The sequence below is a fragment of the Bufo bufo genome, chromosome 4 (assembly GCF_905171765.1).
Source record: "Bufo bufo chromosome 4, aBufBuf1.1, whole genome shotgun sequence".
NCBI classification, from domain to species: domain Eukaryota; kingdom Metazoa; phylum Chordata; class Amphibia; order Anura; family Bufonidae; genus Bufo; species Bufo bufo.
This window is the reverse complement of record NC_053392.1, coordinates 628,350,745-628,369,258: the sequence shown is the minus strand read 5'-3', so window position 1 is coordinate 628,369,258 and position 18,514 is coordinate 628,350,745. Positions and strand designations below refer to the sequence as shown.

Here is an 18,514-nt window from a genome sequence, read left to right as displayed (position 1 = left end):
ACAAGAATATAACTACTATAATACTACTCCTATGTACAAGAATATAACTACTATAATACTGCTCCTATGTACAAGAATATAACTACTATAATACTGCTCCTATGTACAAGAATATAAGTACTATAATACTGCCTCATATGTACAAGAATATAACTACTATAATACTGCCTCATATGTACAAGAATATAACTACTATAATACTGCTCCTATGTACAAGAATATAACTACTATAATACTGCTCCTATGTACAAGAATATAACTACTATAATACTGCTCCTATGTACAAGAATATAACTACTATAATACTGCTCCTATGTACAAGAATATAACTACTATAATACTGCTCCTATGTACAAGAATATAACTACTATAATACTGCTTCTATGTACAGGAATATAACTACTATAATACTGCTCCTATGTACAAGAATATAACTACTATAATACTGCCTTCTATGTACAAGAATATAACTACTATAATACTGCCTCCTATGTACAAGAATATAACTACTATAATACTGCTCCCATGTACAAGAATATAACTACTATAATACTGCCTCATATATACAAGAATATAACTACTATAATACTGCTTCTATGTACAAGAATATAACTACTATAATACTGCTCCTATGTACAAGAATATAACTACTATAATACTGCTCCTATGTACAAGAATATAACTACTATAATACTGCTCCTATGTACAAGAATATAACTACTATAATACTGCTGCTATGTACAAGAATATAACTACTATAATACTGCTACTATGTACAAGAATATAACTACTATAATACTGCCTCCTATGTACAAGAATATAACTACTATAATACTGCTACTATGTACAAGTATATAACTACTATAATACTTCTCCTATGTACAAGAATATAACTACTATAATACTGCCTCCTATGTACAAGAATATAACTACTATAATACTGCTCCTATGTACAAGAATATAACTGCTATAATACTGCCTCCTATGTACAAGAATATAACTACTATAATACTGCCTCCTATGTACAAGAATATAACTACTATAATACTGCTCCTATGTACAAGAATATAACTACTATAATACTGCCTCCTATGTACAAGAATATAACTACTATAATACTGCTCCTATGTACAAGAATATAACTACTATAATACTGCCACCTATGTACAAGAATATATCTACTATAATACTGCCACCTATGTACAAGAATATAACTACTATAATACTGCTCCTATGTACAAGAATATAACTACTATAATACTGCCACCTATGTACAAGAATATAACTACTATAATACTGCCACCTATGTACAAGGATATAACTACTATAATACTGCCTCCTTTGTGACAACTCTCGCTATGTGCAGTTAGATGTTTTTGTTCTGGTGTTTGGCGGTTTTCTCTGTTGCTTCCCTTCGGCAGGGGTTTGGCGGCATATATTACACTTCTTATCAGCAGGGCTGCGGTCGGATGTCTGTAAATGATGCCGCCCGTCTGATGTATTGATATGGGGGAGCGTTTTGTTGCTGATTAAACCATCACCCCCACTCCGGGCGTGGAGACGAGAGGCGAGCGTACAGGGTATTAATGTCTTCTGGAGAGATTCCCGGGGAATTAGCGGAGAGTGGGAGGGGCTGTGACACCCGGCTGATGGATGCTCGCTCTGGGCAGAAAGTAACATGTCACCGGCGGAATGTGAGGAGCGTGGGTAATGGCCTGTGAGGGGCGGGGGGTGCTCTCGCCCTTCAGCCGGCAGATTAAATGTCCGACAGCCGTGTCCCTGGACGTTGTGCATTCATTCCTCAGCAGAAGAAGAGCCGATCGGGTGATGGGGCGTCCGTGACCCTGGCGGGCGTTACCACCCATTTTCTTCTGCATCTCCGATTCTTAATTTTCAGGAGAAGCGAGGTCTGAACTAAAAGGTGAGGAACCATTTTTTCCCCCTTTTACTGGGAACAGTGATGTCACCACTTCTGGTGCGATGATGTCACTAAGTGTGGCTTCCTTCCAGGACGTATGGAGGAAGGGGTGAGCATGGGGCGTGGCCATTATGAACCAGGAGGCTCTGGATGAAATTATCTACAGGTTTGTAATAGAAGGGGGGGGGGGGGGGGGCGTCGGAGGAGTCCCCGGCCCCTCTCCTGTGACTGTTCCGTGTGCTGGGCGTTCATGTGACATGGCGCACATTATACCCCGAGTCACGGGGCTCTGAGCCTCGCCGTCCTTTGAGAGGAGCGCTTCCCGCGAGCCGCCGTCTCATCGTAGAGGAATGAAGCTGACAATCCTCCGATCTGATAAGAGCAGTCACCGCCATTGTGCGCTAATTAACGCTCGCCCTTGTGGGACCTCGTTAACCTTTATATCCGGCATCAGCGGCTGGAGCAGCGCGCCGCCAGGTGGAGCGCGGGGAACACGAAGGGCGCTCGGCCCTGGAGCGCGCGCTCATTAACGTATAAACCGTTTACAGAGAATAGAATCAAGAATAAACTGATAAAGTCTGGACGTAACGAACAGCGGAGGGGGCGTCAGGCTCCGATCCTGAGGGTGAAGGGCCACGCCGTTTGTAACCCTTTAATGGGACATCATAAGTGTTAAAGGGGTCTTCGTTTGTTTAGTCCTGATATCCGCAGTATCATCAATATCTGATCGGTGGGGGTCAGACGTTTGAAGAGGCCAGTGCCGTACATTGGTGGCCATGTCCGGTACTGCAGCCAAGGTCATGTGACTGATGACTGCGACGTCACTGGACTAGAAGTGGCTGCAGCCCTCACCGGAGCCCCGCGGTGCCTTCAAACTGTTGATCGGCAGGGGTCCCGGGAGTCGGACATCCAGCAATCAGATAATGATGACCTATCCTGAGGACAGGCCATCACTGCTGTGCTCCCGGAGTACCCATTTAAGGCGGCCATATATACTGGAGGAAATGCCAGCTGAATCCGCAGATTTTGTTGGGACCAGAAGACCTTCTAATGGTGTAGAGAGATGGTGCAGGAAGAAGAGCCGTGTCCCCCGGGCTCAGAGCCCACCGAGCCTCTCCATAGCCATGCTGCTACCCGTCTCTATGAGTGGAATGTTTCTTTATACAAAGCATCAGGGTGGTGCCCATAGGGGCCCAGAGGTTACTACTCTTACCAGTGCCTGGTTCCTAAGGGGCCACATTAGAAGACACCAGTAATAGGACATGCACATGAGAACCTGCTGCAGATTTGACTGTTGGGCTGGTGTGATCCAGTGGAAGACGATGTGGAATGGTAGAAGTCCTAGAGATGCCAAGTCATTTTCCCGGATGACATGAAGAGGTCAGTGGCCAACCTGAGTACAGAGACCACCACTGATGCCACAGGGTCGGAGCACAATCAGCACCGCATCCCCATAATTCTCCAAGCAGTCCCAGAGGTCTGGCCCATTAATACTGAACCAGTCCAGGGGTGTACCGATATATGGGGCAGAGAGCAGTCACACCTGCACCCTGGTACGTTAGGGGTCACAAAAGAAGAAACCATTATTATAACTGGATCGCTGTAGGTGGGGCACATGGTACAGCCTCAGGGCTTCAAGATACCACTCAGGACGTGTCTCAGTGAAAGGAAACCCTGTTAAGATGATAACATTGGAGCTAAAGTATGAAGTAGGACCCACCTCCCTGATGTCTAGAACAAAGGGGCCTGAGACTAGACTGCGGTACTCAATAAAGGACATTGAAGCTCAATAATGCTCTATGACACTCAGTGATGGACTGTGGAGCTCAATAATGATATATGACACTCAATGATGGACTGTGGAGCTCAATAATGATCTATGACACTCAATGATGGACTGTGGAGCTCAATAATGCTCTATGACACTCAATGATGGACTGTGGAGCTCAATAATGATCTATGACACTCAATGATGGACTGTGGAGCTCAATAATGATCTATGACACTCAATGATGGACTGTGGAGCTCAATAATGATCTATGACACTCAATGATGGACTGTGGAGCTCAATAATGCTCTATGACACTCAATGATGGACTGTGGAGCTCAATAATGATCTATGACACTCAATGATGGACTGTGGAGCTCAATAATGATCTATGACACTCAATGATGGACTGTGGAGCTCAATAATGATCTATGACACTCAATGATGGACTGTGGAGCTCAATAATGATCTATGACACTCAATGATGGACTGTGGAGCTCAATAATGATCTATGACACTCAATAATGGACTGTGGAGCTCAATAATGATCTATGACACTCAATAATGGACTGTGGAGCTCAATAATGATCTATGACACTCAATGATGGACTGTGGAGCTCAATGATGATCTATGACACTCAATGATGGACTATGGAGCTCAATAATGATCTATGACACTCAATGATGGACTGTGGAGCTCAATAATGATCTATGACACTCAGTGAAGAACTGTGGAGCTCAATGATGATCTATGACACTCAATGATGGACTATGGAGCTCAATAATGATCTATGACACTCAATGATGGACTGTGGAGCTCAATAATGATCTATGACACTCAATAATGGACTCTGGAGCTCAATAATGATCTATGACACTCAGTGAAGGACTGTGGAGCTCAATAATGGACTGTGGAGCTCAATAATGGACCGTGGAGCTCAATAATGGACCGTGGAGCTCAATAATGGACCGTGGAGCTCAATAATGGACCGTGGAGCTCAATAATGGACTAAGACACTCAAGGATTGTCTGTGGAGCTCAATAATGGACTGAAGAGCTCAATAATGATCTAAGACACTCAATAATGGACTGTGGAGGTCAACAATGGACTGTGGTGCTCAAAGCATTTAATAATGGACTGTGGTGCTTAATCATGGAGGACTTCCCTCAAGCACGGTGATGAAGAGTCTGGGGGTGCTGACTTCTAATGTCCCCCTAGTGTCCTTGCTCAATGACCCCACCTCTAGAATCTTCTGATGCAGATCAGGACCAGGAAGTACAATATTATTTCCGCACATTAAATTTCGGTTGGCGAGTACACCCTGTTTTTTTTTCTTTACCTAGGATGTGTTTATTGGTGTGATTTATGAGGCGCGGGCGCTGGGGAGAGAGGCTTGGAATTCTCCATAAATCTAGAGTTACAGTAGAGCGCGGAGCCACCACCGAGCAGGTGAGAGGAGCCCTGGCGGTCTGCAGTCCTCATCTGCCGCCAGGGCCGTGTGGTAAAACCGGAACAATGGGCTCGTCTACGGGGGAATTTATGTCAGCAGATAAGTCCGGTGACAATGTCGGGAGATTTACGGCTATTATATTCATGAGATGAGCGGCATATGGATGGAGACATGGCATGGGGGGATGTCTTGTTAACCACGTAAAGGCCAGCCAAGAAATGCACCATGGGTAACATACCACAGGATTCTAGGAGATTTTTGTCTTGCATGGAACCGATGTTCAGTCTGTCTGAGGCATGAGGTATCTGGTGCCTCATTTAAACTTCTACTGGGCTTCACCCTGTGGTAATGACTTCTCTGACCGGCGGCATACACACGTGTTCCCAGAGCATTGCATGATCCTACCAGAGCCCTCAGAGTCCGGACGAGGTCATAGGATGAGGCCCCTTTACAATTAGGAGAGGATCTCGAGAGGTACTGGTTTTCCTCATGGAGACCCAACCGTAAGACACAGGCAATGATCTCTGGGAAAAAGATATGCAAATTAAGTCTTTTTCAGTAGCCACCTATAGGTGGCAGTAGAGGCAAGAGTCTTCCTTCTGGAGGAGACCCGATCTGCATACAAGTAGGAAGGAGACAGAAGAAGTGACAAAGACAAAAGCCAATCCAAATACTGAGAATGGCGCCCGATACCGTTCCCTGGTAACTACGGTCTATGGGGTGGGGGGGTGGGGGCTACGGCTTGGGCACTGAGTTTTTCCTGCACCCCCTTCCCTGAGAAATGGAAGAACTTTGGTGTTTCAGGATCATTGAAAATGACATGTAGATTAGAGAAATTGATACAATGTTTCCGTGCAGGTAAAATGTATCAAACCAGAAGCTCGCTCCCCGCCGCCAGAGCTGCATCTCCCTGTGGGACGGATTGAACGGGGGGGCAGCCAATAGCAGGTCGCACCCGGAGATGCAGCGGCGGCCGTGCAGACATCAGGAGCGACGCAGGAAGCGGGGCAAGTATGACCAGTATAAGGGGCCCAGGCATATGGGGGGGGGGGGGCATTATAGATGTTGGATAACCCCATTAAAGAGTATTGCCTACACTGACACTATGCAACAAAAACTCCGCAGTATTAGATCCAAAAAAAATGTTTTCCCGTTTCTGACAGGAAGCAGAGATCTTGAAAACAGTGAAGAAATGATGCACAAAGTTGCAGAAGGTTTCATTACTCCGCCATGTAGTGCACCGCCGCCAGGATTTATACACGATGGCGGTGGTGATCCGGGACTACGCTGCACGGAATACGATGGGACGAAACCTCAGCAAATCGGTCAGTGGAGAGAAGATAAGCGGCGGGATCAGCGGTGACAGCAGGATCACAGCGGCTCAATCTCTCCGGGTAATGGAGCACAATGGACGTGCGTCTGTGAAGCTTAGTGTTCAGGACTCCAGAATTTAGAAGTAAAATGAAGAATCCATTTATCCTCTATTAATCCCCCTGGCGGGAGCGGCTGCGAATAATAGCGGAGGAGATTAGGCGGTATAAATAAATGTTCTTAATAGAGATCAGCGTCTCCGTATTAAAGCAGAGAGTAAAGTGCGCAAAGCGATTCCGAGCGGACGGTAACTGCGTGCAGATTCATAGTGAACCCCCACAGGTCCTGGCGGTATATCTGGGGTCACATTTCTGGGTGTGGCGCCATATTACACTTTACTCCCATCAGTTACATACTGACTCCAGTCACCTCCAGAGCTGCACTCAACGTTTTCTGGCGTCTGTTTTCAGCTCATGTCTCATCACATATTGCACTCCGTAGTGTTCCGTTCCGTGCTTCCATTCCGGATTTGCGGACCCAATCAAGTCAATGGGTTCGCAAACGCGAAACGGTGCCAGTGTATTGCGGATCCGCATATGCGGTCCGCAATACGGCAACGGGGCACCTAAGTTCGTGTGCAGGAGGCCTGAGAGCGAGAAGGAAGCAAACAGGAATTCGAAGGCAGCTTTGGATGTGACATGAGCATATCATGTGATCTCTGTCCTTCGGGTTAAACAAGGTTTCGGGGTTCCATAGTTTGGTCGTCATGTCCTGGTGGGGGTCACGCGGACTTTGGGGCGTCCCTGCCTCGGTGACAACCAAAGCTGCTCCGTACATTAGCATTCTCTGTGTCGCTGACAACGCCATTAATGGGCTCCGCAGACGGGGGACGTATGAAATATAAATGGGGGCTGAGGCTTTGAAGCCGCCACCTACGGGCCCCGGAGTCGGGCGCTGCCCGTTATCCGCCTCCTCAATAATTGACAAAGGTTTGAGCAGATAATTGCAGATATAAGAGGCTCCATGTATAATGTATCACAGAGGCCCCGCCCCCTGCGCCAATCAGACCAGCGGCCAATATTTATTCATCAGAGGACTTAAAGCGGCACAGGCCCTCAATAGAGACGATCGGCCCTCCGATCACAGCGACGGCGAGCGGAAATACGTACAATATGTCGCAACCGACTCCATTCCACTTTTTTGTCAGAATTATAGACAATTGTATCCAGTCGCGCAGAGCCAAGTCTGTCAAAGCTAGCAGAGGCGAGTGTGCTGGAGGGTTCACTTTACAAGATGTATTAGAGATGGGTTTGTTAGATGCTGGGGATAGCAGAGTTTGACTTGTGTAGCAGAGTGGAGTTGGTGAGCGGGGGCAGGGCTCAACAGAGCAGAGGAGGCGCTTGTGGTCAGAGTACTCCGCGTATCGCGGGCCAGTGTATTCGGGGGGATGTCAGTATATTCAGGGGTGGGTCACTGTATTCGGGGGTGGGTCACTGTATTCGGGGGAGGGTCACTGTATTCGGGGGAGGGTCAGGGTATTCACTGACCTGTCCCCGAATACCCTGACCTGCCCCCAAATATGCTGACCCAACCCCCGGATACACTGACCCAACCCCCGGATACACTGACCCAACCCCCGGATACACTGACCCAACCCCCGGATACACTGACCCAACCCCCGGATACACTGACCCAACCCCCGGATACACTGACCCAACCCCCGGATACACTGACCCAACCCCCGGATACACTGACCCAACCCCCGGATACACTGACCCAACCCCCGGATACACTGACCCACCCCCGAATACACTGACCCTCCCCCGAATACACTGACCCACCCCCGAATACACTGACTCACCCCCGAATACACTGACTCACCCCCGAATACACTAACCCCCCCCCCCCCCCGGATACACTGACTCACCCCCGGATACACTGACCCTCCCCCGGATACACTGACCCACCCCCGGATACACTGACCCTCCCCCGGATACACTGACCCTCCCCCGGATACACTGACCCTCCCCCGGATACACTGACCCACCCCCGGATACACTGACTCACCCCCGGATACACTGACCCACCCCCGGATACACTGACCCACCCCCGGATACACTGACCCACCCCCGGATACACTGACCCTCCCCCGGATACACTGACCCTCCCCCGGATACACTGACCCTCCCCCGGATACACTGACCCTCCCCCGGATACACTGACCCTCCCCCGGATACACTGACCCACCCCCGGATACACTGACCCACCCCCGGATACACTGACCCACCCCCGGATACACTGACCCACCCCCGGATACACTGACCCACCCCCGGATACACTGACCCTCCCCCGGATACACTGACCCTCCCCCGGATACACTGACCCACCCCCGGATACACTGACCCACCCCCGGATACACTGACCCACCCCCGGATACACTGACCCACCCCCGGATACACTGACCCACCCCCGGATACACTGACCCTCCCCCGGATACACTGACCCACCCCCGGATACACTGACCCTCCCCCGGATACACTGACCCTCCCCCGGATACACTGACCCTCCCCCGGATACACTGACCCACCCCCGGATACACTGACCCACCCCCGGATACACTGACCCACCCCCGGATACACTGACCCTCCCCCGGATACACTGACCCACCCCCGGATACACTGACCCTCCCCCGGATACACTGACCCTCCCCCGGATACACTGACCCTCCCCCGGATACACTGACCCACCCCCGGATACACTGACCCTCCCCCGGATACACTGACCCACCCCCGGATACACTGACCCACCCCCGGATACACTGACCCACCCCCGGATACACTGACCCACCCCCGGATACACTGACCCTCCCCCGGATACACTGACCCTCCCCCGGATACACTGACCCTCCCCCGGATACACTGACCCTCCCCCGGATACACTGACCCTCCCCCGGATACACTGACCCACCCCCGGATACACTGACCCACCCCCGGATACACTGACCCACCCCCGGATACACTGACCCTCCCCCGGATACACTGACCCACCCCCGGATACACTGACCCTCCCCCGGATACACTGACCCTCCCCCGGATACACTGACCCTCCCCCGGATACACTGACCCACCCCCGGATACACTGACCCACCCCCGGATACACTGACCCACCCCCGGATACACTGACCCTCCCCCGGATACACTGACCCTCCCCCGGATACACTGACCCTCCCCCGGATACACTGACCCTCCCCCGGATACACTGACCCTCCCCCGGATACACTGACCCACCCCCGGATACACTGACCCACCCCCGGATACACTGACCCACCCCCGGATACACTGACCCACCCCCGGATACACTGACCCACCCCCGGATACACTGACCCACCCCCGGATACATTGATTCACCCCCGGATACACTGACCCAACCTTGGATACACTGACTCACCCCCGAATACACTAACCCCCCCCGGATACACTGACTCACCCCCGGATACACTGACCCACCCCCGGATACACTGACCCTCCCCCGGATACACTGACCCTCCCCCGGATACACTGACCCTCCCCCGAATACACTGACCCTCCCCCGGATACACTGACCTGTCCCTGTATTCAGGGGAGGAGTATATTCAGGGGTGGGTCATTGTGTTTATGAGTGGGTCTCTATATTCAGAGGTGGGTCACTATATTCGGGGGTGGGTGTCACGGTCATATTGGTGTTTGACCGTGACGCTGTTGCCGTGCAGACTCGTTGCTTGTGGCAACATGTAGTTTGTGGTTTGCATGTGCACCTTCCCTTTAAGTTGTGTCTCCCTGCTGTGTGGTGAGCGTGGGGTTAATATCCTGACTTGGTTAGATCAGGGCGTGGTCTCTTCTTCTTGGAGTTTAGTTGTGCTCTAGCCTTGTTGTGGGCTGGAAGCTATGCTCCATTCTGTGGCTTTTCCATCTGCCCAGTCATTGAGGGCCACCTTGTTGGACAGCGAGGTCCTTGCCTATGTCTACCCTTCCCCATTGTTGTCATGTGTGGTGCTGCACTTATGGGTTGATGTTTGTCTAGTTGTTTGTTCCATGTGTGGTTTGTCTATGGTGTGGTTGATCCCACATGGTTGCTAGACATGTCCTGTTTGTTGTACCTCCGGAAGGGGGTCCCTGGGGTTCCCCAGAGGGGGAACTACAAGACAGCAAGCTGTGGCGTCCGGTAAGTGATCTTGTTGTCTGTGGTCATCTTGCCACAGCATACTTACCTGACCTTCAGTTGTTGCTTGCTGTCTCCGCTTTGTTACTAGGCCTGTGGGAGACTCCAATTTATCCGTGTCGTGGATGAATCGGCCATCTCTTATTCCTGACTTCCATATTGCAGGGACTGATGGGGGTCAGTAGGGCCCAGGTTTGAGAGTATAAGCCCCCCCTAACATCGAGGGCGGCTCATACAGTCAGGAGGTCAGGGATAGGATGAGGATGGCGATAGGAGGTGTCCTTCTCCCTTATCCTCAGGGGGGGGTCAGCGTACTCAGGGGTCCGGTCAGCGTACTCAGGGGGGTGGGTCAGCGTACTCAGGGGTCTCGGCCTAGTTGTCTGGGGAGGCCGTGCAGAGGAAATAAGTATATCTGGTTACAGTGCAGGGATATTGAATCGCTTACTGGAAATCCTCTTAAGCAGTCACTTGTCTTGGAGCATTAGAGTGTCAGCTCCTAAGAACAGCAGTGACCTGTGGATGAAGGAGACGATTCGCTCTCACGGCTCTTGTCGGGGGGTTACAGGCAGAGATTTATGACGTGACCCCACTGGGTCGGGGCAGGAGGATCAGACAATGGCTGTTGAATGTCCCTCCGATCCTGGGTGGTCTCTGCGTCCGGTGGAGTATCCCACCCCAGCAGCTCCTAACAAACCCCCATTGTCCTCCGCCCCAGAATTCCCTGCTCCGTCCCGTGTGCAGCCCTCACTCCGCTTCTATCTATGAATTTCCCTCTTAGTGGGTGAACATCAGAGTCATCATATCGAACACAAGAGGGATTATACTGCAGTCCCATGTAAGGATGGGTGCAGCTGCCGTAGCAGAGTGTTAACTCTCTGATGGTACATGGGTATATTTACTGGAGGGGGGCGAAGTTATATAATTCCTACACTTGTCTGCTCAGCATCAGGGCCGAGTCTGTCTCCTGGTACAGCCTATGGCGGCTTTATGATGTGTTACCTGCAGGGTTACATAGGACTGCAGGTAAGTCTGCTGGTGAAGACACTAAACAGCTTCCTATAAAGATGCACTGGATTAAAAGAAAGACCTTCAGGAATCCTTCTAGAATGCAATTTTTTCCAAGCACAGCGCCACCCATGGTATAGTGGCAGTGCTTGGTATTGCAGCTCAGCAATATTGCCTTGAATGGGGCTGAGCCGCACCGAGGTCACGTGACTGATGTATGATGATGTCACTGGCCTCTGGTCGTCAGGGGTCCCGGGTGTCGCACCCCTGCAGATCTGATGCCGTATCCTGAGGATCCCATAAATATCTTTTCTTGGATAACCCCTTAAAGGGGCCGATTTCCCAATCCTGTAGACGGTGGTCCGGGCCTGCACCAGACTGATCACAGGGGTCCCCGCTGACCATATTGTGGAGCTCTGTACTAACTATTGGTTAGCTTTACCTGAAACGGAATTTTGCACTAGAATTGTGGCGCAGAAATGACGCCTCTGAGGCCACGCCCCTTTGTCACGCAAGTCGTCAAAAATGCACAAACCTCGGTTCTGCCAAATTGACACTTTTTAGACAGACGCTCGGTGCGGACACATTAGGAAATCTAGAAGGTTGAAGGACTGGACGTCTCGGTGTCATTAACCATTTACAAGGCGCCAAATGATTTTCTGCTGAGGAGTGTAATTCCCCTGTCAGCCTGAAGAGGTCACTGCTGTAAAGGGCAGGAGCCGCATCTTCCATCGCAGCGACTTCCCCGTCCTCATCCTCCGGCTCTAGGCATCAGCACATGTGGAGGGGATCTCCCGGAGATTATAGAGTATTACAGTGCACCTGAGCATAGATAACAGTATCACTGATCTATACCCCATCAGTATCCAGGAGATTATAGAGTATTACAGCGCAGCATCCCTGCACCTGAGCATAGATAACAGTATCACTGATCTATACCCCATCAGTATCCTGGAGTATTATACAGTATTACAGTCCAGCATCCCTGCATCTGAGCATATATAACAGTATCACTGATCTATACCCCAAAAGTATCCTGGAGTATTACAGTCCAGCATCCCTGCACCTGAGCATATATAACAGTATCACTGATCTATACCCCATCAGTATCCTGGAGTATTATACAGTATTACAGTGCAGCATCCCTGCACCTGAGCATATATAACAGTATCACTGATCTATACCCCATCAGTATCCTGGAGTATTATACAGTATTACAGTCCAGCATCCCTGCACCTGAGCATATATAACAGTATCACTGATCTATACCCCATCAGTATCCTGGAGTATTATACAGTATTACAGTCCAGCATCCCTGCACCTGAGCATAGATAACAGTATCACTGATCTATACCCCATCAGTATCCTGGAGTATTATAGAGTATTACAGTCCGGAAGATCACCTTCTGCCCCGTGGGATAATACAGTGCGGTATATGGGGACACGAAGAGAATGGCGCACCGACCGGGTCCTGAGACCACACAATGCGCTCTACAGGCCGCAGAATATCAGAGACTAGAAGGTGGGGCAGGAGCGTTATACTTTATTACATTACAGTCACCTGCTGCATGTCCTAAAGGTATATAGCACACAGTATATACAGTCTAGTGAGGTATATAGCACAGAGTATATACAGTCTAGTGAGGTATATAGCACACAGTATATACAGTCTAGTGAGGTATATAGCACAGAGTCCGGTGCAGTATATACCACAGAACACTGCACAGTAGACTGTAGTATAAGACTGGACTGTAGATTATAAGTTATTACACTTCAGTTCCTCTACTGTCATCTGCTGCCTCCAGGGCAGTATATGATATAGCAGAGGGGAGGGCGCAGTATAGACTGTACCGGGTGTAGTGTACGGCGCAGTATAGACTATACCGGGTGTAGTGTACGGAGCAGTATAGACTATACCGGGTGTAGTGTACGGGGCAGTATAGACTATACCGGGTGTAGTGTACGGAGCAGTATAGACTATACCGGGTGTAGTGTACGGCGCAGTATAGACTATACCGGGTGTAGTGTACGGCGCAGTATAGACTATACCGGGTGTAGTGTACGGCGCAGTATAGACTATACCGGGTGTAGTGTACGGAGCAGTATAGACTATACCGGGTGTAGTGTACGGAGCAGTATAGACTATACCGGGTGTAGTGTACGGCGCAGTATAGACTATACCGGGTGTAGTGTACGGCGCAGTATAGACTATACCGGGTGTAGTGTACGGCGCAGTATAGACTATACCGGGTGTAGTGTACGGCGCAGTATAGACTATACCGGGTGTAGTGTACGGCGCAGTATAGACTATACCGGGTGTAGTGTACGGAGCAGTATAGACTATACCGGGTGTAGTGTACGGAGCAGTATAGACTATACCGGGTGTAGTGTACGGCGCAGTATAGACTATACCGGGTGTAGTGTACGGCGCAGTATAGACTATACCGGGTGTAGTGTACGGAGCAGTATAGACTATACCGGGTGTAGTGTACGGAGCAGTATAGACTATACCGGGTGTAGTGTACGGGGCAGTATAGACTATACCGGGTGTAGTGTACGGCGCAGTATAGACTATACCGGGTGTAGTGTACGGCGCAGTATAGACTATACCGGGTGTAGTGTACGGCGCAGTATAGACTATACCGGGTGTAGTGTACGGCGCAGTATGGACTATACCGGGTGTAGTGTACGGAGCAGTATAGACTATACCGGGTGTAGTGTACGGCGCAGTATAGACTATACCGGGTGTAGTGTACGGCGCAGTATAGACTATACCGGGTGTAGTGTACGGCGCAGTATAGACTATACCGGGTGTAGATTATAGGTTATTACAGTTCAGCTCCCGTCACCGGCTGCACAATACAGTAGAGAAGAGAGAACCGCAGCATGTGAACAGTAAGTGACTGCAGGACCTACCCCAGAGCCCCCCTCCCCTGCAGAGACCCCCACGTCAGTCAACCCCGGCAGGGGGCGAACCTCAAAATGTGCGGGGGGGGGGGGCGTCACAGCATACATCACAGTGCAGAGGTGGGGTACAAGAGGGTGCGGGGGGGGGGCAGTGAGCTGTGCTGGGGGGACTGGGGACTAATGGGTGGGGCAGTGAGCTGTGCTGGGGGGACTGGGGACTAATGGGGGGGCAGTGAGCTGTGCTGGGGGGACTGGGGACAGATAGGGGGTGCAGTGAGCTGTGCTGGGGGGACTGGGGACTAATGGGGGGGCAGTGAGCTGTGCTGGGGGGACTGGGGACAGATAGGGGGGGCAGTGAGCTGTGCTGGGGGGACTGGGGACTAATGGGGGGGCAGTGAGCTGTGCTGGGGGGACTGGGGACAGATGGGGGGGGCAGTGAGCTGTGCTGGGGGGACTGGGGACTAATGGGGGGGCAGTGAGCTGTGCTGGGGGGACTGGGGACAGATAGGGGGGGCAGTGAGCTGTGCTGGGGGGACTGGGGACAGATAGGGGGGGCAGTGAGCTGTGCTGGGGGGACTGGGGACTAATGGGGGGGGCAGTGAGCTGTGCTGGGGGGACTGGGGACTAATGGGGGGGCAGTGAGCTGTGCTGGGGGGACTGGGGACAGATGGGGGGGCAGTGAGCTGTGCTGGGGGGACTGGGGACAGATGGGGGGGGCAGTGAGCTGTGCTGGGGGGACTGGGGACTAATGGGGGGGCAGTGAGCTGTGCTGGGGGGACTGGGGACAGATGGGGGGGCAGTGAGCTGTGCTGGGGGGACTGGGGACAGATGGGGGGGCAGTGAGCTGTGCTGGGGGGACTGGGGACAGATGGGGGGGGGGGGCAGTGAGCTGTGCTGGGGGGACTGGGGACAGATGGGGGGGCAGTGAGCTGTGCTGGGGGGACTGGGGACAGATAGGGGGTGCAGTGAGCTGTGCTGGGGGGACTGGGGACTAATGGGGGGGCAGTGAGCTGTGCTGGGGGGACTGGGGACAGATGGGGGGGGGGCAGTGAGCTGTGCTGGGGGGACTGGGGACTAATGGGGGGGCAGTGAGCTGTGCTGGGGGGACTGGGGACAGATGGGGGGGGGGCAGTGAGCTGTGCTGGGGGGACTGGGGACAGATGGGGGGGCAGTGAGCTGTGCTGGGGGGACTGGGGACAGATGGGGGGGGGGCAGTGAGCTGTGCTGGGGGGACTGGGGACAGATAGGGGGTGCAGTGAGCTGTGCTGGGGGGACTGGGGACAGATGGGGGGGCAGTGAGCTGTGCTGGGGGGACTGGGGACAGATGGGGGGGCAGTGAGCTGTGCTGGGGGGACTGGGGACTAATGGGGGGGCAGTGAGCTGTGCTGGGGGGACTGGGGACTAATGGGGGGCATTACTATTCCTGGAGTTCTATTGGCTGAGCTTGTGGGGTCCTTCCTAGGGGGGGGGCACAGATCCTTCCTTGGGGGGGGGCACAGGTCCTTCATGGGGGGGGGGGGCACAGATCCTTCCTAGGGGGGGGCACAGGTCCTTTATAGGGGGGGCACAGATCCTTCCTAGGGGGGCACAGATCCTTTATAGGGGGGCACAGATCCTTTATAGGGGGGCACAGGTCCTTCATGGGGGGGGCACAGGTCCTTCATGGGGGGGGCACAGGTCCTTCATAGGGGGGGCACAGATCCTTCATGGGGAAGGGGGGCACAGGACGGGGGGGCACCCGCAGACCTTCTTACCGTAAGCGCCTTGTCCGCTGCCGGGTCCGGGGAGCAGAGACAGGAGCAGAAGCCACAGGATCTCCATCATCGGGGGCCCCGGAGCTCCGCGCAGCCGCCAGCCGCATCCAGCCTGCCCCGCCGGGGACGAGTGCCAGCCTCCGGGCTCACGATCCTCCGCGCCCGGCCATCAACTCCGCCAAAGTGCCGCCCGGGGGGTGCAGGGGCTGAGGGTGCCCGCCGCCCGGGGGGTGCAGGGGCTGAGGGTGCCCGCCGCCCGGGGGGTGCAGGGGCTGAGGGTGCCCGCCGCCCGGGGGGTGCAGGGGCTGAGGGTGCCCGCCGCCCGGGGGGTGCAGGGGCTGAGGGTGCCCGCCGCCCTCACACCAGATCCCCGGAGATCTGCTCGGAGCCGCGATCCCGCAACAAGTGTCCGCAGCTCCCGCAGCCGCTCAGGCATCCAGGACCCCGGGGCGCTGCCAGCTCCGCTCCCTGCCCGCGGGCATCACCCGGCGGCTCCAGTCATAGGACGCTGCGGGGCTGGAGGGGTTAATCCCAGGGAAAGGGCGCTCTTAATCCTGCGCCCCTGGAAGGGCTCCGGCGCCTCAGGGGTTAAACACCTGCCAGCGGAGGGTCAGTCAAAGTGGGGGCAGCAGGGGTTAATCCAGGGGCCCCACTGCTGCCTCTTCCTCAGATGGTGAGAAGTTCTGCCGCCAACTCTGCTTGCTGTGCCTCTTGTACCTGCTCTGCTTGCTGTGCCTCCTCTGTCTCCTGTACTTCCTCTGCTTGCTGTGCCTCCGGTACCTCCCTTGTCTCCTGTGCCTCCTCTGTCTCCGGTACCTCCCTTGTCTCCTGTGCCTCCGGTACTTCCTCTGCTTGCTGTGCCTCCTGTGTCTCCTCTGCCTCCTCCAGCCGATGTGAAGGCTCTGAGCAGCAGTTACACGATGTCAGCGGAGCCGCCTCCTCCCCAAATCCCAGCTCCTCCCCCTTGGACCAATTACAGAAGCTCCAGCCCCGCCCCCTCCCCATCCAGCCCCGCCTCCTCCTCCGCCGCCGCCGCTGCCGGTGTCAGCGCCAGAGAAGCCTCAGGACACCGGGACTGAGGTCGGAGAGACGGCGGCCAGGAGGGGGCAGGGCCGAGCCGTGTGCCCGCTGTGACTGCCCTGTGCCCGCAGTGACTGTCCTGTGCCCGCAGTGACTGCCCTGTGCCCGCTGTGACTGTCCTGTGCCCGCTGTGAGTGACTGCCCTGTGCCCGCTCTGAGTGACTGCCCTGTGCCCGCTCTGAGTGACTGCCCTGTGCCCGCTCTGAGTGACTGCCCTGTGCCCGCTCTGAGTGACTGTCCTGTGCCCGCTGTGAGTGACTGCCCTGTGCCCGCTCTGAGTGACTGTCCTGTGCCCGCTGTGACTGCCCTGTGCCCGCTCTGAGTGACTGCCCTGTGCCCGCTGTGAGTGACTGTCCTGTGCCCGCAGTGACTGCCCTGTGCCCGCTGTGACTGCCCTGTGCCCGCTGTGACTGTCCTGTGCCCGCAGTGACTGCCCTGTGCCCGCTGTGACTGCCCTGTGCCCACTGTGACTGTCCTGTGCCCGCTGTGAGTGACTGCCCTGTGCCCGCTCTGAGTGACTGTCCTGTGCCCGCTGTGACTGCCCTGTGCCCGCTCTGAGTGACTGTCCTGTGCCCGCTGTGGCTGCCCTGTGCCCGCTGTGACTGCCCTGTGCCCGATGTGACTGCCCTGTGCCCGCTGTGAGTGACTGTCCGGTGCCCGCTGTGACTGTCCTGTGCCCGCTGTGACTGCCCTGTGCCCGCTGTGACTGCCCTGTGCCCGCTGTGACTGTCCTGTGCCCGCTGTGACTGCCCTGTGCCCGCTGTGAGTGACTGTCCGGTGCCCGCTGTGACTGCCCTGTGCCCGCTGTGACTGTCCTGTGCCCGCTATGACTGCCCTGTGTCCGCTCTGAGTGACTGTCCTGTGCCCGTTGTGACTGTCCTGTGACTGCCCTGTGCCCACTGTGGCTGTCCTGTACCCGCTGTCACTGTCTGTGACTTTCCTGTGCCCGCTCTGAGTGACTGCCCTGTGCCCGATGTGACTGTCCGGTGCCCGCTGTGACTGTCCTGTGCCCGCTGTGACTGCCCTGTGCCCACTGTTACTGCCCTGTGCCCGCTCTGAGTGACTGTCCTGTGCCCGCTGTGACTGTCCTGTGCCCGCTCTGAGTGACTGTCCTGTGCCCGCT

At 53.8% G+C, this 18,514-nt stretch overlaps 1 protein-coding gene across 4 annotated transcripts in view; it reads right to left on the bottom strand.

Moving 5' to 3' along the window:
- Nucleotides 1–16,526, bottom strand: part of MDGA1 (MAM domain containing glycosylphosphatidylinositol anchor 1) — a 241,211-nt gene extending 224,685 nt beyond the window's left edge. For all 4 annotated transcript variants that reach the window (XM_040430779.1, XM_040430782.1, XM_040430781.1 and 1 more), the window contains exon 1: nt 16,312–16,526. In XM_040430779.1, coding sequence (XP_040286713.1) covers nt 16,312–16,381 — 70 coding nt within the window. In that variant the 5' untranslated portion in view covers nt 16,382–16,526. The remainder of the gene's footprint in view (nt 1–16,311) is intronic.
- Between the last annotated feature and the right edge of the window lie 1,988 nt (nt 16,527–18,514).